This window comes from Chelon labrosus (assembly GCF_963514085.1).
Source record: "Chelon labrosus genome assembly, chromosome: 3".
NCBI classification, from domain to species: domain Eukaryota; kingdom Metazoa; phylum Chordata; class Actinopteri; order Mugiliformes; family Mugilidae; genus Chelon; species Chelon labrosus.
The window spans coordinates 21,467,066-21,491,160 of record NC_140339.1 but is presented as its reverse complement, the minus strand read 5'-3'; the positions used below and the strand labels follow the sequence as shown (position 1 = coordinate 21,491,160).

The 24,095-nt window shown below is 40.3% G+C and overlaps 3 protein-coding genes across 3 annotated transcripts; 2 read left to right on the top strand and 1 right to left on the bottom strand.

Moving 5' to 3' along the window:
* Positions 1-3,165: 3,165 nt before the first annotated feature.
* On the top strand, positions 3,166-5,368 carry LOC311510126 (uncharacterized protein; the record flags this gene model as incomplete). The annotated part of the gene is made up of 2 exons (XM_084575072.1): positions 3,166-3,451; positions 4,299-5,368. The coding sequence occupies 2 exons, from the start codon at positions 3,166-3,168 to the stop codon at positions 5,252-5,254; spliced, it is 1,242 nt and encodes a 413-aa protein (XP_084431198.1). The 3' UTR covers positions 5,255-5,368.
* Positions 5,369-6,680: 1,312 nt separating this feature from the next.
* Positions 6,681-18,474, top strand: dna2 (DNA replication helicase/nuclease 2). Its single transcript, XM_084541495.1, has 25 exons — positions 6,681-7,164; positions 7,669-7,722; positions 8,172-9,081; positions 9,515-9,623; positions 10,668-10,817; positions 11,236-11,419; positions 11,559-11,707; positions 12,313-12,435; positions 12,568-12,814; positions 12,916-13,030; positions 13,204-13,360; positions 13,445-13,636; positions 13,773-14,015; positions 14,125-14,238; positions 14,384-14,493; positions 14,636-14,745; positions 14,884-15,012; positions 15,270-15,362; positions 15,482-15,675; positions 16,419-16,508; positions 16,753-16,966; positions 17,205-17,294; positions 17,369-17,554; positions 17,701-17,847; positions 17,992-18,474. The coding sequence occupies exons 1-25, from the start codon at positions 7,135-7,137 to the stop codon at positions 18,043-18,045; spliced, it is 4,194 nt and encodes a 1,397-aa protein (XP_084397621.1). The 5' UTR covers positions 6,681-7,134; the 3' UTR covers positions 18,046-18,474.
* Positions 18,475-18,611: 137 nt separating this feature from the next.
* Positions 18,612-23,770, bottom strand: LOC311485840 (phenazine biosynthesis-like domain-containing protein 1). Its single transcript, XM_084541497.1, has 10 exons — positions 23,445-23,770; positions 22,664-22,763; positions 21,386-21,484; positions 20,997-21,106; positions 20,826-20,855; positions 20,610-20,698; positions 20,245-20,336; positions 19,873-19,956; positions 19,575-19,637; positions 18,612-19,265 (listed from the first exon to the last, which is right to left on the bottom strand). The coding sequence occupies exons 1-10, from the start codon at positions 23,526-23,528 to the stop codon at positions 19,153-19,155; spliced, it is 864 nt and encodes a 287-aa protein (XP_084397623.1). The 5' UTR covers positions 23,529-23,770; the 3' UTR covers positions 18,612-19,152.
* Between the last annotated feature and the right edge of the window lie 325 nt (positions 23,771-24,095).

Genomic DNA, 24,095 nt, shown 5'->3' with positions numbered 1-24,095 from the left:
CACCTGAGAAAAGCAGACAGCAATCTGATTATTAGTTGTTCTATGTCATTTCTGTGTCTGTTTCATCCAAACTCACGCCTCAATCCTGGTCCACTGGTTTGTCTTGTCTCAGTTCTCAGTGCTGCCATCTGAATTGCCTGCAACTAAAAATAGTCAGTGTTGAGTGTTATGTTACATTGAAAACTAATCTTAGAACGCTCTAGTTAATGAACCATACTGCAGCATTTAGTACAATATTAGGGACATAGTGTTGTTGATTCCAGGGAAGAAACAGTAATGTGGCAGCCCACAGCTCTGAGCATACACACTACTCTGTGAATGGATAGATGGGGTGAATGCAAAGGAGAACTTCAGTAAAAATATTATTATTATTATTCTTAGGTAAAAGCTGCTCTTTGGTTCAATGTGCATGTAAATTGGGTATCATATTTATCACATTCCAGATCTTCCATGGCTGCAGTGGTGCAGTGCTGTAGTATGATATCCAAAAACGCCGAAACTAAGATAACTGGACTTTAGTATGTTTGCTTGAGGAGTACTTGGAGGAGGTGCATAAAGATACGGACAGGTTTAGAAAGTTGGCATTACCCTCTGATATTCCACCTATTGGTGAAATAGTTAGCCAGTGTGATGACAGCCCACTAAGGTGGAAAGAGGTTCAAGACGTGGTAAGACGTGCAAGAGCCTCGTCAGCCCCGGGACCTAATGGGGTCCCCTACCGGCTGTATGAGAGTGCACCAGATGTGCTGAGGTTCCTGTGGAAATTGATGAAAGTAGTATGGAAGAAACAGGTTATTCCCAAGGCATGGCGCAGGGCAGGGGGGATTTTTATTCCCAAAGAGAGGGACTCATTGGAAATAAGCCAGTTTAGACCAATTAGTCTACTCAATGTTGAGGGGAAGATTTTCTTCAGTGTTGTGGCACAGAGGTTGTCCAGTTACTTGGTGAAAAACAGACTAGTTGATACGTCGGTGCAAAAGGCTGGGATCCCCGGCATCTCTGGATGCTTAGAGCACACCAGTATGATTTGGCACCAAATTCAGTTAGCAAAGCAAGAGAAGAGAGACCTGCATGTTGTATTCTTAGACCTGACTAATGCTTTTGGGTCAGTGCCACATAGTTTGTTATGGGAAGCATTTGACTTCTTTAGAGTTCCAGGTAGTATAAAAAACTTAGTCAAAGCCTACTTTTTAGACATGTGCAGTGGCGGTGTGGAGGGGGGTGACTCCAGGACGCTGGAAGTCACTGTTAAGCCTTCTCGAGGTGTCGTGGGCCTAACTTAACGAAACATTGGTGAAGGGAGGTGCCCACTTGAAAACCCCAATGACATGCTGCATACTGCTGTTGTCTTCTTGTTACGTGGTAGCTATGGTTAGCTGCTGAGCGGGCCATACAAGCCAGCAGCGTTTAGTTATGTTTTACAATGTCTGAACTATGCTGCTCAATGGGCTTACAAGCCAGCAGCTTTTACTTAGTTTATGTAGATGATAGGTTAATTGTCATATTATATGACCATAGGTTTGGTAGGGTCTCTTAGCTGAACAGGGCCTCTAAATGTGTTTTGCCTGGGATTTTGGCACAAGGGATTATAACATCTTATCCTGTGTATTACTGAATGCAAGAAACTTATCTCCTGTTCAGCGCTGAGACAAGCCTGTTTGCCTATGTTTAATTTTTAATTTTTTTTTTTTTTTTGTGGATACTATGTCCGGGACAACTGAGAACCTTCACATGCAGTAGTACAATCTTTGTGTTCAGTCTTGCTTCTAAAGAGCTCTTGTAACGTGTTTATACTGTAGTATAATGCACAATGTAAACACACAAGACACTGACATATTCACTAGTGACACCTGATAGCACACTCTTATTAACGGCTTTAATTTACTTTCCTTTCTTTATTGTAGACTTGTCTGACAGCTGGGGACACAAACCATAAATCACTACTGAAACAAGGTGTCAGACTCCGTGTTTCTGTTGCGTTAAGATGCACTTTAATGTCGGCCTGAGTGAATGGATGGAAGTGTGGGGTGGTGTGTTAAGGATCTGTCACGCTGGCATATAATGTTTACATGGTGGCTGTCCTGGTCTCAGTTCGGCTACATGTGGGCCCCCCGCTGGTATGTTATTGTCTATCCACACTGAAATACTGGACCTTAATCCTCACGTCTAAACAACACAACGCATGTAAGGAATTTCTGGTATTTTTCAAAAGCCTGACAAAAAGTGGCACAAAGGAGAAGAAATCGAGTATGAAATAAAGCTGTACAATTATAAAGGAAGTAAAATAATCAATAAACACTAATTACTGTTTTATAAAAGTTTATGTTTTTCATTATGTATTTTTGGAAGTAAATTCTCGTCCAGTACCGATGACTCAGGATATTAGGGTCAGGTTTAAGTTGAATACTTGTTTTGTTAATGGTGCTTTAAAACTCTGTAATTGACAATAACTGTCTAATCAAATTTAGCTCATAATGATGTAGACACTGCAAATCTGTGTGTGTGTTGTGTGTGTGTGTGTGTGAAACTCACAGGCTGTTGGGTTAACTGGATGTCTGCTGTCATCTCTAGGTCAGCGACTGCAAGTGCAAATGTGTTTAATTCTAACCACAGAAAAGGAGACATTCTGGTTTGTAGGTAGTTTAAGATCATGAAACTGTCTTGAGCTTCCTCCCATTTCAGTCTTCTAAACTTGTCAACATTAATTTAAACTGATGAAATAACCTCAGCAATCAGTTCTTTGGTCGTTTCTATGTTTTGCCTCATGTCCAGTAGAGGGCAGCAGAGCTCTATGATGTACAGGGACAGAATCCATTGTGTGTCTCACAACACTGTGTTGCCATGTCTGTCTGACATAAGCGACTTTGCAAATTGTGCAGCTTGCATTTCCTACCGTCAGTTTCCTTACACATATTAACGCATTTTTCTTTTCTTTTCTTTTTTTATTGGGCTTCTACTTGTTTACTTGCCTTTTTTGCAAACTTTTGGTCAGAGAAGCACATTAATACATACATCCGGCCCACCCGAGAGTATTTATTATAAAGTGATTAATTTTAATGGGTATGTTTTTTTTAAATGCTGGGTTAATCCGTTTAAGATTTTAACAGGTACATTACAAAGAGAGACTGTAAAAAGCCCATTCTGGCTGGTAGTGGGGGACATTTGATGGTTGACATTGCTTGTTTCTCTCGCGATATATGGCAACCCATGGACCAGCTTTCTGCTGTCAGCCCGTCAAAACACAGACTGGAAGTCCTCTATGGTCATATGTCACCCGCGGAAATGTTAAGAACCGAAAAACTAAAAGCTTTGGTCAATGACCGACTGAAAGCGGCCGCTGAGGAAATATTCAGCCTCTTTGAAAAAACTATTAAAGAGTACGAGGAGGAAGTTTTCCGTTCAAAGCAGGAGGCGGAGCAGCAGCAGCAGCGAAGCCTGGCCGGGTGGAAAGGTAACCTCAGTAAACCGCTTATACTGACATATTATTTAGTAGAAATAAGATGCACTCAAGCCCCCAGTCTTATGTGACAGTCCCTTCATACTTAGCCAGTTACACAGGAGAAAGTAAATAGCGCCATTTTGCATCAGTGAAAGAGGGAGTGGGATGCAAAATGGCTGTCACTGGCAAAGTGTGGCACTTAAAACCAAACTCCCCATGAGGAGGATGACAACGCGTTTCACCTCTTGGCTTCATCTCTTTATTACCTTCTACAGAGAGAAATACGGATTAATGCAATGGGAAAAGGAAAGTTGAGACTTTAATGTAAGGCATCTACTGCTGATGGTGGTGAATTTCCCTTTACAGTTTGCCTTCTCAAAAACAAAATGCAGCATCTTCATTTACACAGGATTCAAAGAGCATTAAACGGGGTTTAATATGACTCATATAAAATTACATTAAAATTATAAACCAGACTGGTGTTCTGGTTTATCTTAGACTTATGCTAAGTATAGCTAATGAGCAGATTTAAAAAAAAAAATCCCATCAATCTACTCTCACTAATCTGTACTAACAAAGTTAAAAAGCTGATTGAGTTACTGAGTACCTTAATTTATTGAGTAATCAGACCTTTAAGTCTATACTTTGTAGAAGTCTTACACAAACTACAGCTTTTCATAGTTTATGGTAGTTTTTCATAGTTAGTTTTAAAATCTTTTCAATTCAGAGATTTGTATATACTGGGGCACATTTCAATACCATCTCGTGTACTTCTCTGTTAAATATATATGCAAAACCTTCGTTATTGTTATTTGAAGCTAAAACTTCTGCTTATTTTCTGCTGTATGATACTCACCAGCCCCTCTGCAGCTCTTTGTCCAGGAAGTGGATATTCCCGCTGAGCAGGATCACTGTGAGAAGAAGAGTGACCTGTGTGAGGATGATAATGATTTACCGCACATTAAAGAAGAACAGGAAGTAGAACCGTGGACGGATGAGTCAGGTGAAAAGCAGGAGGAGGCTGACATCAAAGACACCATGTTTAATATAATTTACGTGCAGAGGAGTGATGAGGATGGAAAACATTCCCCACATCAGAGTCAAATAGCTGGTAAAAAAGAGGGAGACCCTTTTTCCAGCTGCTCATTTCAACCAGTCAATGAAGGCTTTGGTGCATCTGAGCCAAGCAGCGAATGTCAGATGAGTGAAGCAAGCGATGATGAATGGAGAAACAGTGGTGAACGACATTCAGCTGTTAAGATGAAAAAAACACAGAAAACTGGTGAGACAGCAGTCAGGCCGTACACCTGCAGCATTTGTAAAAAGAATTTCAGGATTAAATCGATTTTGACTCGTCACATGAAGACGCACACAGGCGAGAAACCCTACGGTTGTAGTGTTTGTGGTAAAAGCTTCATTCAGCGCTCCTATCTGCAAACTCACATGAACTCTCACTCTGGACAGAAACCATACACGTGTAGTTTTTGTGGCAGAGGGTTCACGCAGGTCGGAAACATGAACGCCCATATACGGATTCACAGAGGAGAAAAACCGCACAGCTGTACTGACTGTGGTAAGAGCTTCAGAGAGAAAGCTGACCTAATCAAGCACACCATAATTCACACCGGTGAGAAACCATACAGCTGCACTGTGTGTGACATGAAATTCAGCGCCCAGTCAAATCTAACTCGTCACATGAAGACTCACTCTGGGGAGAGGCCATACAACTGCTCTGCCTGTGGAAAAAGATTCATCCGACGTTCTCATTTAATCAGTCATATGAAGACTCACACAGGAGAGAAGCTCCACACTTGAGACATTATTGTATTAGTTCTATGGTGTATTTTTGATAATATCCTCAGACATTAGATGTCACATTAGATGAACCATAAATGAAACACATCTTGTACTGTCAAGTTTCTGATTTGTTGCTACTGTAGAATATAATACTCATTAAAGCAGTAAAAGTGTATATTTTTCTACTTAATTGTTTTCTAATCTGTTGAAATCAAGTCAAATAAGGTACAGAAATAAACCGTTCTTACGAGTAAACAAGTGGCTGACCTGTCTTTCAGCCTTTTCCAGTTGTTAGACCATAACCCATCATGTTTCAATGTAATGATCACTGAGTTTATTATGTGCATTACAAAGAGGGGCCAGCAAAGGTGAAAGTGGAGAAAGGTGATGTCGCTGTTCAAAAGCAGGTGACTCACATTAACTTTCATTTGACATGGTCCTATTAAAGTTCATCTTAAAGACAGATAGTGAGGTGAGAATTTCTTGAAGATCTCTGAAAGCTTGGCATGAAAATCTTCACCCATAGCACCTGAGATGCTTTATTTCTGCTTCTTTTTTAACATTAGTAAAATATCACACACAACAACCTGTCAGAGGACACAAGGTTAGTAAAGTGCACAGTCAATATAAATAGTGCTACATATGTTTATGAAAATGGAATAATTTTTAATGCTCTTGCAGGGCTGTACTAATATTCAGTTGGGGCATTGAGTGCTGTTGAACTATGCTTGTTTTTTGTGTACTTCTTTACATCGTATATATATATTATGCAATTTTACCATTAGTTGAGGAAGAGACATTCAAAAGCTGAGTATGAAGAAGTCAAATCAAGTGTGCAACAAGGTTTCAGAAGTTATAACTGCATCATTACATGAATGAAAACAGGCCCGTGGCTTGAACAAAATAATATATTTTATTAGTACCTTCTACTCACAATTGACAATTGATTTTCTGGCTGAAAAATGAACAAACCTACACTAACAATATATCTTGAAGTTCTCTAACAGAGATTTAACTAAATAAATACATTTTGAATTAATATTATTTTCATTCGATACAGTGTTTTTTTACATGGTGGTTTGTAGTTTTATGAATAATACAATATTGTGTTTAAAAATTAAATATTGTACATAGTGCACAGTGTCTGATAGTATTGAATATAACTTATACAAAGATTATATAGAATGTCTGTAAACATTTTCAGCTATTGGAGTCATGGTACACCTAAAACAAGGCTAAAACAAAGACATCTGGATTAGTTTTGTTGATGTTGTTTTTGTTTTTAAAGACGTTTCACCACTTTAGTTTTAAATGACTGGTGGGAAGTTTAGGTTCTGAGAACATCTACGCTCAAATAAGCTTTCGTAGCTTCGTCGAGAAGTGATGTTGTCGGGTTATTCAGGTCACGATGTTTACCAACAGGTGGCAACCATTGACTGTATACAACATTAGGCATCATCACTTCCGGTTCTTTAAAAAAAAAAAAAAACTAAAAAAAACGTGAGTTTAGCGGAACTCTTGTGACGTAGTTTCCGTTCCGCGAAGCTGAAACTTTGGCGCGCCAGACTTTTAAACAAACACTAATGGGGACATCAGAAATATCATCGAGAGGATGACTCCTAACACTGAGCCTGTACAGTAGTTTATGTCATTGAGAAGTAACGTTGATTGTCGCTAACGTCGCTGTTAGGTTAGTCGATTATCTGTTCGTTGAGATGCAGAGTAGTTCAAATCTAAACATAACGAGCTGTCTTCAGGTCGCTGTAACGTTAGCTGAGGTTAGCCTTCCTTTGATAACACCACCAGACCGCTAGCTTTAAGGAGATTGCAAACGATCAGACCATTAAACTGTGTCGGGCAGAGGTAAACCAGATCCAGGCTGCTGTTTAATCATCACTATGAACAGGACCAAGGTGAAGAATACAAAGGTGAGTACTTGTAGTAAAGATAACCGTTAACTGTGACACCTGTCATTAATTACTACTGATGCATCAATCCACTATAAGTAACCCAGCTGTGTCTGTCTGGGTTCATGTCTTTAGCAGACTAGTGCAGGTCCTCATCAAACACAGTTACTAATTCACTGACGTATGAGGACTTGCACATAACTGAGGTTCAGAATCACAATCAACATTTACTGACACATATTCTCACTGATACAATGAATTTGTCTGTTGCTTGGTGCAATGGACATCAGTCTAAGCAAAACATTAAACGAGTGTTAAAAAAAGTCTGGATTTAAATAAAGAAGGAAGTGTATTGAACAAAGCTAGATACTCTACAATTATGATTTTATTGCTCTGTTTTATTTTTTATTTCTTTACAGTCTAAAATGTTTTACGTAACTGCTGACATTTGAAACGAGATGTTGTATAACTACAAACAAATGGCACCTGTGAAGTTTTTTTTTTTGCTCTTGTGGTTTGTGGCAGGTGTCTGGAGGGCAGAGGAACATCTCTTCCTTCTTTTCCTCCCAGAACCAGAAGGTAAAGCAAAAACAACATTTTGTTGCATTTTTTACCTTATTTTTGGCTTGACAGGTCTGTCAGAATATAATTCTTATTATTGACGTATTTATTAATAATTTAGACAGAGGTAATCATTATTAATTCAGAGATTATGGTCAAGCTAATGTTTTAACATGCATTTCAACATGTTAAAAACAAGTTGCATAAAATTGTAGCAATTTGTAGATGTAACTTGCAGTATTAAAGGCTTTAAGGGGGAAACAATACATTATTTTTTGTGTGGCACTTGTGTTCCAGCTCTAAATGTATTTCAGAGTAAGATAAATGCATAAAACTGCACATAATGTTCCTTTAGTGTTGCTTGTTTTTCTTCAGATTTAGTTCTTCTGTTATGCACAGTTGCCTTTCTCCATTAACTACTAATACATTTGTGTATTAAAATACTAATTTGCCTGCATATCTCGTAGGACTTGTCATCTTCTACAAAAGCATCCATCGCTGGCAATGTATTCACCAAGGCTGAACCTCACTTTAAAGATGGTGAAAGCTCTCTATTCAGACCCCTTTCACCGTCAAAGAGGAGTATCCTTGGAAACCGTGAAAACCTTCCCGCCTCACCAGATCTTGTTGTCTCTGTACCTGAAACTCCCAACAGTCAGATCAGGCATACTTGCTCCTCTTCCTTCAGAGAGGTAGGGCGCCTGAGTCCAGGGCCCAGCAGAGATGGGGCATGTCTGGCAAAGCTGGGCCAAATGTCCCCAATCTGTCGCAGTCCCCTCTCCAAAGTGCATAGCCTACAGAGAGTAATGATTGAGGATGGAGGAAGGACTAAGTGGCGAAATGGATGTTCTGGCAAAAGACTCTTCAGTCCTCCTGAAGAATCCAGCAATGCCAAGAGACAAAGAACTGCCAATCAATTTCAGCCAAGTGCTGTGATCAGCCCCAAAGGCTGCATCATAAAAGTAGTAAACCCTATGACTGGTCCTCATATCTCCAATGACCTATCAGCTGGCCAACCTGATAAGCAGCTGGGTCACAATCAAGGTGTGGAAGTGATTTTTAATGACAGCAGAAACGCAGCGTTGTCTGTTTCTCGACACTCTTTGGTGGAACAGAAAAAACATTCAGAAGAACAAACTAAGAAAGCTTCAGGCTTTACTGTTATAACAGAGCAGAAAGTGACTGACGTGAAAACCAGCGTACACACTAGTCTGGAGACTTACTCTTGTGCTGACAATGTGCATAAACCCAGTGCACAAGCTGTCCCACCTGCACCAGACAGAGAGTTTGTCCTGAACATGGACGAGGCTACAAGAACACCAAGGACAGACGGAGACAAAGGCAAAGAAACATCATCCAATCGGGAGCAAGCTGCAGGTACTGTTGTTAGATGCCACATGCTATATTTCTTATATAATTATTGCATATGTTTCAGCATCAAATGGATCTACACTATGTGTATATGTCATTTTTGTGTGTGCCGCTCAGTATGTGTTTTGGTCACATTTTTAATAGAAATGCTAAGGGATCTCTATCTAGATTGTATTTTTAAAGCCTTTCAGTTAGTCAGTCTGTCCTCATTGGATTTTTTATTTTTTTTTTAAATATTAAATATTGGCATCAGAATAAGCTTTAAAAATGCAGTATTTGTTAGCCTAGAGTGTCAGAACTTCTCTGCTCTGCTTGAACATATTCCTCAGTTTAAACACATGGAATTCAAAATTATTTCCATAAAGACCATGCCAGACATGATGTTGACTCTAGTTTACCACATATCTGTGCTAACGTCCCTTTTCATGTTATAATACAGGACTGACCTCTGCATGTCCCACAGAAGAGATGTTGGATGAAAGCTGGTTTGCAGAGCAGATGGATCATAATGAAGGACTTGTGACCGAGGATAAGTCCAAAAAGCCCCGGTGAGAAACACACTAACACGCTGTCTTATTGAATGTCACTGCAGAGTTTGTGAGTAGAGAGAAAAACAAAAGTGAAGAAGAAGCCCCAGACACAGTGGAGTGTAGTCAGTATTAATGTGAACCTGCTCAATTAAAGCTGAGATCAGCACTTTGATTCAGTGTCTATAGTATGGAATATATGTATGTAGTGTAGGAACCTTAAAAATATGAGGGACATCCACATAACCACATGACACCTGGTATGCATTGACTTTCTCTCCATTGAACCGGATTCCCGCAATGTGTGCAATGTGTTGGTAGTCACTGACCACTTCACTCTGTATGCACAAGCATTCCCAACCAAGGATCAAAGAGCCATAACGGTTGCAAGAACCATACATTATGGCCTACCAAGTCCCATACACTCTGACCAGGGAAGGGACCTTGAAAGTCGGCTGGTGAAAGAATTGTTGACCGTGTTGGGTGTGACCAAATTAAGAACTTCGCCATGCCACCCACAAGGTGACCCACAACCGGAGAGATTTAACATAACTCTGTTGAATATGCTAGGAACACCGAGTCAAAAGTCAAAATGGAGTCAGCACATGGCACACCTTGTACACACATACAACTGCACACCAAATTAAGCTACCGGCTATTCAGGAGAACTACCATGGAAAACTACCGGGAGTGTTCCTCTGTTAGTCCACCACAGGCTCACTGTTTTGGCCTTTGTAGAGCTTCATTTGATTGATGTTCCACCAAATGACAAAGCTCTTGATCAGTCTGGTGTACTCTGTGATGAATAGTCTCCAAGTAATGCTGGAAATTATGATGTCTTTTAAGAACCCCCTTTGCCAAAATATAAACTTTAATACCTTTTATTAAACGTCTTCACTGCATATATCACGAGTCTTGGCTGCAACTGTGTAACTTTAAGTAAAGTGTTTGACTTGTGTCTGTCAGTCTCATCTATAGGCAGATCATCCTCTTGGTTAAAGAAATGAGCTTTTTTTTATACTGGAAAAGATGAATAAGCTGGATTTTTCCTCTCCATCTTTACAGTAAGGTTCCAGACCATGTGATCCTTTCTGGAGGCCTTAACAATCGCTACTGGGTTGTGGATATTGAGGAGAGACCTGGCCACAAAACACTGATCATCTCATGCTCCAAGTCTCTACATCCAACAGAGACTTGTCTTCTCAAAGATGGATGGTAAGGGTGCCCTACTGATATTTTATTTTATTTTCATTCTCTTTCATCTAAAGTTGTATCACATGTTTCCCCAGTTCCCAGACGCAGCTCAGAGTTGTGACTTCTGATTAATGCATCAGAGGAAATGCTAAACTTAGCGTTTGAGCTTTTATTGCATTTAGTAAACAAAGAGTCCACTATTTTAGATGATGAAAAATCACAATAGGTGGAGAATGCACTGGGCCTATTTCTAATCTCTCCTTCTATAGGTTGCCATTTCTGATTTGCGTGTGGGTGTTTAAAGATTCCTAAATATTCATGAGTCTGTGTGATAAATTTACCACATATGATGGTCAGGGACTAAATTTATTCTTGGATTTTTACTGTCATACAGTATTAGCGCCTTTATAAAAAGTGTTCTTTCCTTGGGTGGTTCCAGGGAGATGACTCCTGTCTGTCGGGGCGATGTGGTACATCTGGAGGGCCACTCTGATGGTGGATCCTGGTTGGTGGACAGGGAGCAAGGCTTCCTGGTTTTACTACCTGATAGCCTCATCTCAGGTACCAGCATCTCAAGCTCCATCCGCTGCATGAGGCGTGCAGTACTGGGCGATCTGTTCAAGGTAGAAAAAAAAAGGCTCTATTATGGTGATGATTATTGTGCACACCTTCGTTTAAGGGCATTGCACTGTGTAGTGTTGATCTGAATTCTCATACCTGAATAACACTATGCTGTACTCTGTACCTCCCCCGATTCTGCAGAGTTTTGACGGTGGCTCCAAGCAAATGCTGAACGGCACCATGGTCCATGAAGTCTTTCAGAGAGCAGCTACAGCCAAAGATTTTTCTTTGGAGAACTTGTCCAAGCTGGCGGACGAGGCACTACACAGTCCTCGGTACCTGGGGGACATGTAAGTGGTTGGATTTCTGCAAGGTGCTGCAGAAATGTTGAATGTCTGTAATGGTACAGTTACAAACAGTTGTTTGAGCAAAGCACTAAAGATTGTAAGCAAATGATAAGAAAGCTCAGCAAAGTTAGCTGCAAATTATAGGAGCTGATGCCAAGAATACCAAAGTGTTAACAGTGTGTTCATGTGATGCAAGAATAATCGTGAAAAATCAAAACACCAGCTCAGAAAGTAGGTGATGAGTTTTGTTCACAACTTGCTGGGATCATGGAGAAACAAACTAAACCACACTTTGCAGATGTCATAGTGCAAGTGGCTTGTCACATCACACTATGAGCAAATAGAGGTTGTGATTAACACACAGTTTTAAAATGAACCACATGTCCGTTCTCATCTGATCTGTGTTCTTTTGCTCAAATACTGGAAACCGCAATAACCATAATGCATCTTGTTTGCGGCATCCACGTTGTTGACACATTCTGACGTAAAAGTACATAATCAGACTGAAGCTGAGAAAACCTTTCCACTTTTTTAGTGAATTCACTGTAATTTTAACGGTTTTCCTCTTTGTCTGATGTTACCGATTCTGTTACATGTGTGTTTCACAGGTACAGTTTGGGTGTGAGTCAGGAAGAGATGAAACAGGAACTTCATGATTATCTGCCCTCACTGGAGCTCTGGGCAAAGGACTACCTCAGCTCCCGGACACCAAAAGCCATCAGCCTTAAAATGTACGTACACAGCATAGAACATTTGCTCTACAGGGATTTATTAGTGTGAGGGTTAATCACAGTTTAAGTGGTAACTACCTAAAGCCAGTCAAAAAAGTGTTGCTTTCCCTGTCTCTGTCTCCATGACCACAGCCCTAGCAACAGCAGAGCTCCAAGCAGGGGCCAGGACTCGGCAGCTGTTGTCACGGTAGCAGAGCTGGCAGATATAGAAGAGAACGTCTGGGCCCCGAGATTTGGCCTGAAAGGGAAAATTGATGTGACGGCGCAGGTTCGAATCCAAAGACCACGAAATGGCAGCCACCGAATTCCAGAGAAAAAGACTGTCCCCCTCGAGCTGAAAACTGGAAGAGAGTCAAACTCGATAGAACATCGTAGTCAGGTTGGTAGGCAGCTGCTCAACTGGGCAGAGACACACATGCGGGCTAGTGGAGTCAGGGGAAACGCCACTTTTAACCAGGTCTGCTTATGTTTCTTGTGTAGGTGATTCTGTACACTCTGATGAGCTTAGAGAGATACAATCCTGAAGCTGGATTCCTTCTTTACCTCAAGACTGGCAACATGCACCCAGTAGTGGCCAGCCACATGGACCGCAGAGGTACAGTATGCCCACATGTGCTGAACCAACCTGCCCAACATCAGGCTTGATAAAATAAGAATGTATTTCAAAAGAACATTATTGCTGAAATCCATCGTCTTACGACGAAATTAACACCTTCCACATCAGCCTTTCACCTTTAATGTTATTAAAACTCTTTATTTTTATGTCAGAGCTGTTGAAGCTGAGGAACACTTTGGTTCATCACATTCACAACTGTGTGGAGAAAGAGGCCGAGCGGAGCCACCTCTCAAGGCTCCCCGACATTCTGACTAACAGACAAACATGCCAGTACTGCCCTCAGAAGAGAAACTGTGCTTTATATGAGAGGTAAACCTTTTAAAATGGACTTTTAGACAGTGAGTTATCCACCCCTCCTTTTCTTCTGTCTTAACATGTGCCCTCTTCATTCAGGGCGTTGCGTACCAGCTCCTCAGACGTCAGCGAGGATGTTGTGCGGGACTTTCTGGAGCAAGAGACAGGTCACCTCACTCTGCCACATCTGGACTATTTTTCCCATTGGCTGCTGCTCTGCTGCTTGGAGGCGACCACCATGGAGGCCAAAAACAGTCGAAAGCGTGTATGGCTTCAGACCATCGGGGAAAGGTACGAAACTAGACTCCCAAACTTAAGCACTCATAGTCTTTAACTTTCTGTGAATCGTCTAGTTGTTCTTGTCTGAGAAACTGGATAAAACCAAACTTTAATCCCATCTTTGTAATTTACTCTGACGTGTTTCCAGTGAGAAGAATGGGAGCTGTGTGGGGAATCTGCAGCTCAGCGGCCCAGTGATTGTGCAGTCTGAAGGCGTTTTCCTCCATCGCTTCAAGCGCAGTAGTGTTGTATCGCAGCAGGGTTCAAACAACAGCGGTTTGGCCAGCGGGGATCGCATTGTTCTTAGTGACCAGGAAGGTCGCTTTGTTGGCTTGGCAACGGGGTACCTTTGTGATGTCAGCAAGGCATCGATCAGCTGCACACTGGACAGGTGAAAACAAATTTACACAAACCTGCTGTTTGAGTAGTCCAACAACTGAAGGACAGCGGACTTTGGATTCCTATGGTGAAGCTGCTGTTTTGTGTTGTGTGTTTACCAGGGACCTGTCAAAGTTCAGTGGTGTGTTGTTCCGACTAGACGGTGATGAAGGTGTGGTGGGCCTCAGCACTCACCTTGCCAATCTCTCCAAACTAATGGAAAACTGTCAGGACAGGTAGACACAGCAGCATCACACGCAGATTAGGACCTGAACGGGCCAATGCATAATATACTAAAAAAGACGATTTTATATATGGTCTTTGTGCATGAAGTGGTGCCTGAAAATGTATAATGTCTTATGAAAACATCTCCCTGTGCAGTGATCATCTGAGGGAGCTGGTTGTTGACCTTCGCCCTCCTGAGTTCATCTCCAACCTCAGTTCAGTTCTGCCCAGAGAGGCCAAGGACACTGTGGCCAACATCCTCAAAGGTGCCCAAGCAGTGCACAATGTTACAAATGAGCAACATGTTTTTTCTAAATGAATCATTGAAAAGTTTCCACAGAGTCTCTGTGAATATGAAGACATCCCATCAGTTGTGTAGATTAGTTTTGTCTGTGTGTGTTCATGTAGGTCTCAATAAACCCCAGAAGCAGGCCATGAAGAAAGTGTTGTTATCTAAAGACTACACACTCATCGTTGGCATGCCGGGGACAGGCAAAACCACAACCATCTGCACCCTGGTAACCCCCAAACCATGATCTATGAATCAGCACACCTGTTTGCTGTAAAACCAGAACTCTGCTCCTCTCTCTTCTATGTGGTGGCCCTCATCAGTCTTTGTTTTGTGTTCTTTGTCTCTTCCTCGCCTATCATCTTAGGTTCGTATCCTACATGCATGTGGGTTCAGTGTACTGCTGACCAGCTACACCCACTCTGCTGTCGACAACATCCTGCTGAAGCTCAAACGTTTCCGTGTTGGTTTTCTCCGTCTGGGAAAAGGACAGAAGGTGAGCTACAGCTGACGAGCATTTTTTTTTTTAAAAAATTTTTTATAGATGAAAACCTTTTGTACAGATTTCATCTATTTTAAAAGTAATAATGATTTAAATTTCTCAGTAAGCACAAATCACTGTTACAATTTGAAGTTTTACAGTAATAAATACAAATATATGAGGTATCTGTTTGTATGTGTTTGTTTTTTTTAAAAATAAACATTTAAAGACACAAAAATTTAGACGTCTTGTTTTTCTGCCACCCTCTCCAGGTTCATCCAGACATCCTGCCCTACACAGAAGAAAGTGTGAGGAAGTCGGGGGTCCACACTCTGTCAGAGCTGGAGCAGCTTTATAGCAAAGAGGTGAGGAGTTTGTGGAATATTATAATCACACCATGTCTCAGTTAGTTTACAAAGTAGTAGTAGTTAACAAAACTGGTATATGTCTGATTAAATAAGTTTGACCTTCTGCCTCTTTCTAGCTGGTCGTGGCAACCACCTGCATGGGCATCAAGCATCCCATTTTCACCCGACGCCGCTTTGATTTCTGCATCATAGATGAAGCGTCACAGATCAGCCAGCCTATCTGTCTGGGACCGCTGTTCTACGCCAAGAGATTTGTCCTGGTTGGAGACCATCAACAGCTGCCACCAATAGTACAAAACCAAGAAGCCAGGTTCAGTATCTGAGTTTTCAAATAAGATGTACTGTATGTTGGTCATGGTTTTACTTAAAATTAAAAACATTTAGCCTTATTGTAGCTGTCACACTTGATCAGTCCAGATCCTTAGCATTACAATGGCAGTCCCCAGGATTTCTGTCCCTGTTAATTTGGGAACACCTGTAACAGCAAATGTGGTTTAATACTAACAAACTACTGCTGTTTCGGTTCACTGAGAAGTGTGCAGCTCTTCATCTAACAGTTCACTGTGGCCGCTTCTTTTAGTTCTGTTTTACTGGCTGCAATATTTTAAACTGACCAGTCGTCAAAAAGTGGCAAAAATTACCACTTTTATTAATGATAGGAGTAACTGCGTACTCATTGTCAAAACACACTGCATATACACTACTCTAAAATAAAAGACAACTCATGTTTCGCCAGTTAAAGTCTGTTATAGCTGCAGCGAGAAAACGTTTACATTAGCAGCAATCTCTGAAGCCATCGACTATTGTCTGATAACAATTTAGCATTTTGCATTCATATCCAGATGTATGTTTATAGAGATTACAGTAGCAGTAACTTAATGTTGAGTTTTCTTTTTCCATTATTTGTCACCACAGACACCCAGTTCATAATAATGCAGATATGTAAAATATACTGCCATACTGTGCACCATAAGCCCATTGAGTGACTGATATTTATGTAAACCTTGCCACTTTAAAATGTGAAGATTCAGATAATATGTTTTTGTCGTTCAGGTCACTTGGGATGGATGAAAGTCTATTTAAGCGACTAGAGCTCCACAGTGAGGCAGTGGTCCAACTCAACGTACAGTACAGAATGAACAGGTAAACCTACTTAGCCAGTAGTCTGGTTTTATGGATTATCAGCTCATCATTGAAGTGGCACTAAACAACTGATAATGTCAATTGTGTTAACTTGGAATGAACTTAAAGTCTACTAAAAGACAAATTATTAGCTGTTCTGTCTTTCTGAAAACTACCAAACATCTTTTGGGTAAAGCACAAATATTAATGTTCCATTATAAATAGTGTGTGTGCTGTGTTCTTTTTTTTTTTTTTTTTTTTTTAGGCAGATCATGTCTCTCAGTAACTCTCTGATGTATGACGGACGGCTGGAATGTGGATCCGAGAGGACGGCCACAGCCCTGCTCTCCTTGCCCTTCCTGCTGTCTGTGCAGTCGAAGCTCAGTTCCTATTCGCAGACTCATCCCCAGCACGACCTCTCTTGGATCCAGGCCACATTGTTGCCTAGTAACCCTGTTTGCTTCCTAGACTGCTCAATGGTTGGTACAACTGAAGTGCAGTAGATTTAAACTGTAACCAGGTTCAAACTGAATTTAAGCTAAAGATCGAGCAACAGCTGCTGCACCTGTTGAAAGTGGTCTAACTGAAATAAGATTGGTTTATAAAGGGACTGTGTTTTCAGATTTGGTTCCTAGCTTGACAGACCTGGTAAATGAAGGACAGTGTAACAAATTGGAGGTTAGTCTTAATCTTGTTTCTCTGCAATGCTTCCTTCAGGTTCCTGCTTTGGAGTCAGTGGAGCAGGGAGGAATAAGCAATCACACAGAGGCTGCCCTCATACGCACACTGCTTTCATTACTGATAAAGGTACAAGATCAGGGCTCAAGAATTTAATCAGTTACCCTTTTGATTACTAACCCTGTCTATTTTCTTGATTCCAGGCAGGGTGTAAGCCCAGTGATATAGGAGTTATTGCTCCCTACAGACAGCAGTTAAAGACTATCTCAGCTCTGCTGCAATCCTGTGCTTTCACTGGTGTGGAGGTAAACACAGTGGACAGATACCAGGGACGGGACAAAAGTCTGATTGTTTTTTCCTTTGTCAAGAGCACTTCAGAGGAGGGAAATGTAAGTCTGTCTGATCCCATCTGTCTTTTTTCACTTGTTCTTTCTGCTCACTTATTTGGCATGTCTGTTTCTGTATGGATAAACAAACCAGTGAAGGAGTGAGTGGAAACCTGATCTGTTTCTTTCTCCTGACTGTCCCCTCAAAGTTAGGAGAGCTGTTGAAAGACTGGCGTCGCCTGAATGTAGCCATTACCAGGGCTAAACACAAGCTGCTGATGGTGGGCTCTGCTACCACCCTGCAACGCTACGCACCAGTGGCGAAACTCCTCAGCCATCTCCTGCAGGAGAATATGATATCCTTTAAAAACTCACCTTGGTTCGATCATTGTCACTAATAATTCTTTAACTATACACTGTTATCATTAATTCAGGCAATGCATTGTAGACTCTGCATAGCAGAATTAAAATTTACACCTTTTCCTGAACCCTTACTTCACATTATCCAGCTGCCTCCAGCTGCCGACAAGGTCTTAAGCAGCATGCACCTGTGACAGATGTCTGCAAAGCCATGATGGTCCTTCAGGTCGAGAAGCCAGTGGCTATGAATCACCTCATCGGGGGAAATAATTTATTTATAACTTGCTAATAGTTAATTTAAACTAATTGAAATTCATTTAAAGTTGTTAACCATACAGGACAAAACACCTGGAATCTGAGGCAGATTTATTCAAATGAAATGCTACCATATAAAACCTTTTGTGTGTTTGCAGATCAGGTATAAACCAGAGACCTTTGGGCCACAGTGTCTTTTATTAATGATGAATGAATTCATTAAATCCAGCACTGCAGTTTCAAAAGTATCCCTCAACATTCATGCTCTGAAAAAAAAGGTACTGAGAAACTAAACAGTTGAAGTAGTTGCACACTTATTAACATCAAACCTCAACTAGGGCTGGTTACTACTGACATATGACTTATGAAATATTTGTAGTTAATATCACCCAGCTTCCTCAGCCAGATAAGCTCATACATGAAATGACCACATCTGCAGGATATTACAAGTTCTGTTATGGTTAAAAAACTCCTAATGTGACGTATATAATTTCTTACTTAGAGGAATAAGCTACTCCACAGCATACTGGTACACAGATAACTTGATTGATGTCTCAGTTTTTGAACTAAGTTATCACCAGCAGAGCTAAAGCTCAACAGAACTGGGGAACGACGAGGTATCACAATGACTTGAAACTAAGAAACGGCAATTTAAGTTATTCTTCTTTGTGTTGTTTTTGCCAGTGTACTCTAATGCCATAAACTGTGATGTTAACCTCTGATTCATTAGTTTGAGCAGAATATGTCAATTAACTGTGACGAAGCTCAGCCTCTGATGTTTTTCTATTTTTTTTAATTTTCCAAATCTTGTGATTTCCTTTTGCCGTTCATGTGAATAAATGGTACAAATTCTACCAAAGTGTTCAGTGTTCTCTCTACCTTATAGCATATTGATTAGTCAGTCGCAGACTAATCTGTCGAGGCTTGTGTATGTTTCACTCTTTATTTAAATTCTCTAATTTTAATCATGTGGCAAAAAGCCTCTGTCTGCAGGTACCTAGCTGTCTAAGTATCTCAAGCCCTATTTGTGTTTTATGTGTCTACAACTATACTGTGATTGTTCCCTGCAGTACAGTGACGGTTTGTCCACCTATGTTGATTCTTCCGTCATTCCTCACTTCAAGTTCCAGCTCCCCGGCTCGACTGGAGCACTGGTAAGCTACACAAACACACACACGGGATAATGTGAGGGTCAGTAACGAACTATTAATAGTGAGAAACCTTGCTTGCTACAAGTAAAAGTATCTGATCTTCAGCCAGCTGATGGTAAATGGCCTTGTTTTTATGTAGCGCTTTTCTACCTATTGGTATTTAGTGCTTTACAAGCACAGACACATCTACCTATTCGCTCACACAAGCACACACATTCATGCACTGGTGTCCAGCGTGGCACATTCGGGGGATCGAACCGCTAACTCTGGTTCATCCAAATTGTAATTCCAATTGTAAAATTGGTTGAACTACTTACCTAGCATTTTATTCTTTCCCAGTTCTTTAGACCAGTAGCTTCCGAGCACGGTGTGGGCAGATCCTGCAAGGACAGAAAATTAGCTACCAACTTTTCCAGGTAAATTTCACAGGACACATTAAAGAGCTTGACTGCACGAGAGCTGGACATCTGAAACCACCTCTTCATTGTTTCTTTAAGCCTGTTGCTTGAATGTAAAAGTGCATGACAACAAAATGATAGGAAAAGTACAGTAACATTAAAACCCTGTAAAACATTCAGTTGTGTTTATGAGAAGCAGCAATGGTGGTAATCTTACCAGTGACGGGATCCTCCGCGATACCAAACCATGGAGCAAAGTATCTAGAGTAGAAGTCATATCCTGGCTGGCAGTCTGGGGACCCTATTGTCAGACAGAGAAACATTTACAGGAAAGGATGTCCTACTGATAAGGTTTAATGTTTGTGAGCGATGGACAATTACATACCACACTTCAGCTTATAAAGACATGGATGACAAACAAGGTTTGCTTATTCTTATGACTAAGGTTTGTTGATCTGATCCTTCTAATGTCTGGTGGTTCATTTTATGAATTGTTCATTTTATAGTGTTTACTCCATATAGTCCACCCTGCAGTCCTAAAACTATCAAACAGGTCTACCTAAAGCGTCCAGTACGTAGCTCTGGATACCTTTCATAGTGACGATGACTCCTTTCACTCTTCCACTCCTCTCACTGCTCTGAAGAGCGACAGGATCAACTTTCAGACTGGTCAGTAGTGACCTGGACACAATGCAGCACACATTCATTTAGTGATTTGTAATGAGTGGATCTGAAAGCTCAGTGGCTTTGATTTCTGCATGCCTTTAGTGAAAATTACCAGCTTTGCATCAGTGTACAGACTCAGAAATATAACTCAGTGTTATTTGGCAAAGAGATGTGCACTAAATAAGTGAAATTCACCATAATAATGGGATGAAAGTTTTGTTTGAATGTACCAACATGCCAAAATTCTGTCTACATACTGTATGTGTGTGTGTGTGTTTTATTTATAACCTGTCACAGCTGTCAGCCAGCCGAATCATCAGTTTCTTAGTGTTGGAGCTCAGATAAACATCCTGTACTGGATGGTTTCCAACTGCTGCCTGTATCCCATATTTAAATGAGAGAAAGAAAGACGGTCTCAATAAAACAAAGACATGTAATCTTAGTGGAGCAAACCGTTGGACACACAGGTACACTCATGACCGTTGTATAAATATTATTACTGACCTTGATAATGTCTCTGAACTCATTGGGATCCTGAGATAAAAACATTTAAGGAAAAAATGAATAGTACTTTCCATCCATTTCCATTTCCAGGCACATCATTGTGATATTATTAGCTAGGATTACTTGCTTTATATCTTTCTCCTGATGGGTTACTCTGACTACATACTATACCTCCTGGGTGGGTGGATTTAGAGGAAAGTCCATGACATAGCCTTCCCCCTGCTGAGTGACGGCCAGTTCTCCACTCTTAGTCTCAAACACCAGTGTGGGATTTACGTTCTCTGAAGGAACACATGCAGTACACAGTATTACAACTAGGCTAGTTTTACTGAAGTGTAAATGACTCTGTGCACATATACTAAAACACTATTTGTAGAAAACTGCACTGTGTATTATATGATAGAGCTTTAAATTACAGGGACTTCAAACTTCAACTTGATGACTCCAGTAGTCTTGTCATATGTCTCCTGCTGTCGGTGATACAAACCACAAATACGCCCTATTTAATATGATATAATGATTATGTGTACACACCATACGTTTGTAATGTTGTAGCTTACTCTTATGCTGGAACAGTACTGCTGCAGAGGCCAGAGTGGCATGGCCGCACAGATTCACTTCAGTAGTTGGTGTAAACCATCGAAGGCGGAACCGTGATCCTGTTAATCACGTCACATTTTCAGACAAGCGCCCAATCACACAGAACATGTAACTCTCCACAGAGCTCTAACATGTCTAAACACAATATATTAAAACAGTTTCTTTCTGATGTCAATAATTGGCAACAGTTTCACAAACTAGCAGTTTGATTGACATTTGGACACTTTGCAGTATTTCCCATTGATATGTTTTGTGCTAACTGCTAAAACATGTTATTGGATTAGATTCGTTCTATTAGTTGTTAGTTATATAGTTACTCAGGTCAAAATGTTCATTCAAGAGATTTTTAAGCTGTGTGTAAATGACATGACCATTGTCTTTGGGGTGTTGGCACCCTTTGTAAAACACAAGAGTGACTATACACTGCATTTTAACTGTGACAGCCGGTTGCATTGTTCTTCCACTTCCCAACAATGAGTCTTAGCTGTGTTTTGAACATTGTTACCTGTCAGACTGCTGAGGACAGGTGTTTTGTTCTTTTTGTATACATACAAGAACACACAGAGGCAACATGACAGAGGCACACAACTGTCTGTTCATCTGTGTGGAATGACTTATGAAAATCACTGCCTAATAATTGGTATTAATTTATTATGTATTGTTGATTCTTATAAAGCCAATGGATTTGATTTTCTTAACAGATTTTATAGTTTGTTCTCCAAAGTTGCAGTAACGTAAATCAATGCAAAACCGAGTCCTGTGCCTATTTGAAAGATGCAGGATTTACTTAGTTTCACACTATGCAAAATCGTAACTCTTTACTATATTTTACATAATGTTCTCGTCAGACCAGTACGTAGGGTAAAAATAAATCATGCTTTTGCTGTTAATGTCATGAAAAGTAATGGCAAGATATATTTCTTTCCAGGGAAAGAATGCTAATATGTGTTGAGACTCATTGGCCTATGCTGCCATAAGACAAAACCGTCTTACAAATTTATTTTTGAAGTTCTTACCTCTAAAACGTCTGTTACGAAACCCTTTTATTATTATTATAACACTTGGAATTGCTTACAACAGTATTCCAACAGCCTCAGTAACAACACACAGATAATTAACTGTAAAAACTTTGAGGTCAATTCTCGTAATGAAACACATAAAGATGCTGTTGAATCTTCAGCCTGGGAAATCTCAGTTGATATCGATGTTCCATAATAAATGATGTAATGTTGGTATACCTGTAGTGAAGTCGTCAGAGTGATTGAGCTTGGTGATGAACGCCGTTTCTGATAGGTTCATCTCTGCAGCTATCTTCTGATACAAAACATCACTCAGCTCCTGTTGGAAGCACACACATAAATATCTTGCAGTAATTATAAATGGCTTGTGGTGGATGTACATTGATAGTGTGGAGCCTTAGGCTGCTTAGATTATTATGCTCAACAAATGACAGTCTTGTGCAAGTTTATTACAGTTTAATTTCATTATTTTTAGTTTACTTTTTATTATATTTTTAAGTTTTTCAGTCCATTACATTTTATTGTTCTTATTTGAAATATTTAAAACTTATTTAAACTAATATATTAGTTTTGGCTATTTAACTACAAGGATTTGTCAGGAGCATGTAAACAGCCCAGTCTCAGTAAAAATATGCACCAGTACCTCCTGACAGATTTGTCCAAACTGACAAAGGTGAAATTTATATTTTTAATATGTTCTGGTTAGCTTAGTGAGAAATATTTTTAATTCTCTCAACTTTTATTTGAATTTACTTAGATGTTGGTTTGTTCTTTGGTTTTAGTTCATTATAGTAACCTCTCTAATAATCTCTAATAAAAACTGACAGGGAAAAAAATGCTGAGTCAGTATTCATGGAGCAACTATTATCTCTCTAATAAACGACCAAATATTTGATAGCACCAGTTGAAGTGTTTTTTTGGCAAGCTCCGATGCAGGCCGCCATGGTCCAGTCTGAATGAAGCCACGCTGCACGCTGACTTAATAAATATTCTTACTCACATGCATTAGTGGACAAATTGCCGCGGGATTTCCCTTGAAAGGTAAATTGGTGAAGGCATCCAGTGTGAATACTTCAATCTCCATTATTGTTCGTTGCCTTAAAACCAAAAGGAGTCACCAGTTTTATGATTAGGGCTGTTTCTGAGACCGTCCCCAGCTGTAGATGGACTTTCGACCCCGTCTGGTTGGCTTCGCAGTCTGACCTCAGCGCCAACCCTCTGACAGCCAGGGTTGCCAGATTTTCAACCTGAGTTCTTCATTCGGCATTAAGTTGCTTTGTCTGATGTCGGGAGTGAGGTTGCTGCGGTCATATGTTGAGTATGCATTTAAACTACAGCCTCTTAAATTAATTTGTATGTGATCAGTGGAAAGGAGGTCTACAATTTGCATGTGTCAAATCTACATTTTGATGTTTTGATATTAGATTTGTTGCCACAATTCTGTGTGATGCATGTTTGTATTTGTAGGATTTTGCAGACCATATATTATTTTATAGTGTAGCATTCAAGTGTTCTGCCTGCGTGAATGCAAAAGTTTAACCCTAATTTTATTTCCTAAACTAATATAGCCTAGATTATTAAATGTATTTACATACTATTGGGACAAAAAAATCTCGGGAATTGGTCAGTGTATGGATCAAACGTCTTGGAA

Bases quoted from the DNA above. Each gene is read 5' to 3' on its own strand.
- LOC311485840 (XM_084541497.1), bottom strand. From the start codon at position 23,528: ATGGAGATTGAAGTATTCACACTGGATGCCTTCACCAATTTACCTTTC. The intron at 20,856-20,996 runs GTATAGTATGTA...TTTTTATCTCAG, and splicing joins TAAATCCACCCACCCAGGAG to GATCCCAATGAGTTCAGAGA. The intron at 19,266-19,574 runs GTAAGTAGTTCA...GTGTTTGTGTAG, and splicing joins GGGAAAGAATAAAATGCTAG to CTTACCAGTGCTCCAGTCGA.
- dna2 (XM_084541495.1), top strand. From the start codon at position 7,135: ATGAACAGGACCAAGGTGAAGAATACAAAG. The intron at 7,723-8,171 runs GTAAAGCAAAAA...CATATCTCGTAG, and splicing joins TTTCCTCCCAGAACCAGAAG to GACTTGTCATCTTCTACAAA. The intron at 17,295-17,368 runs GTACAAGATCAG...TCTTGATTCCAG, and splicing joins TGCTTTCATTACTGATAAAG to GCAGGGTGTAAGCCCAGTGA.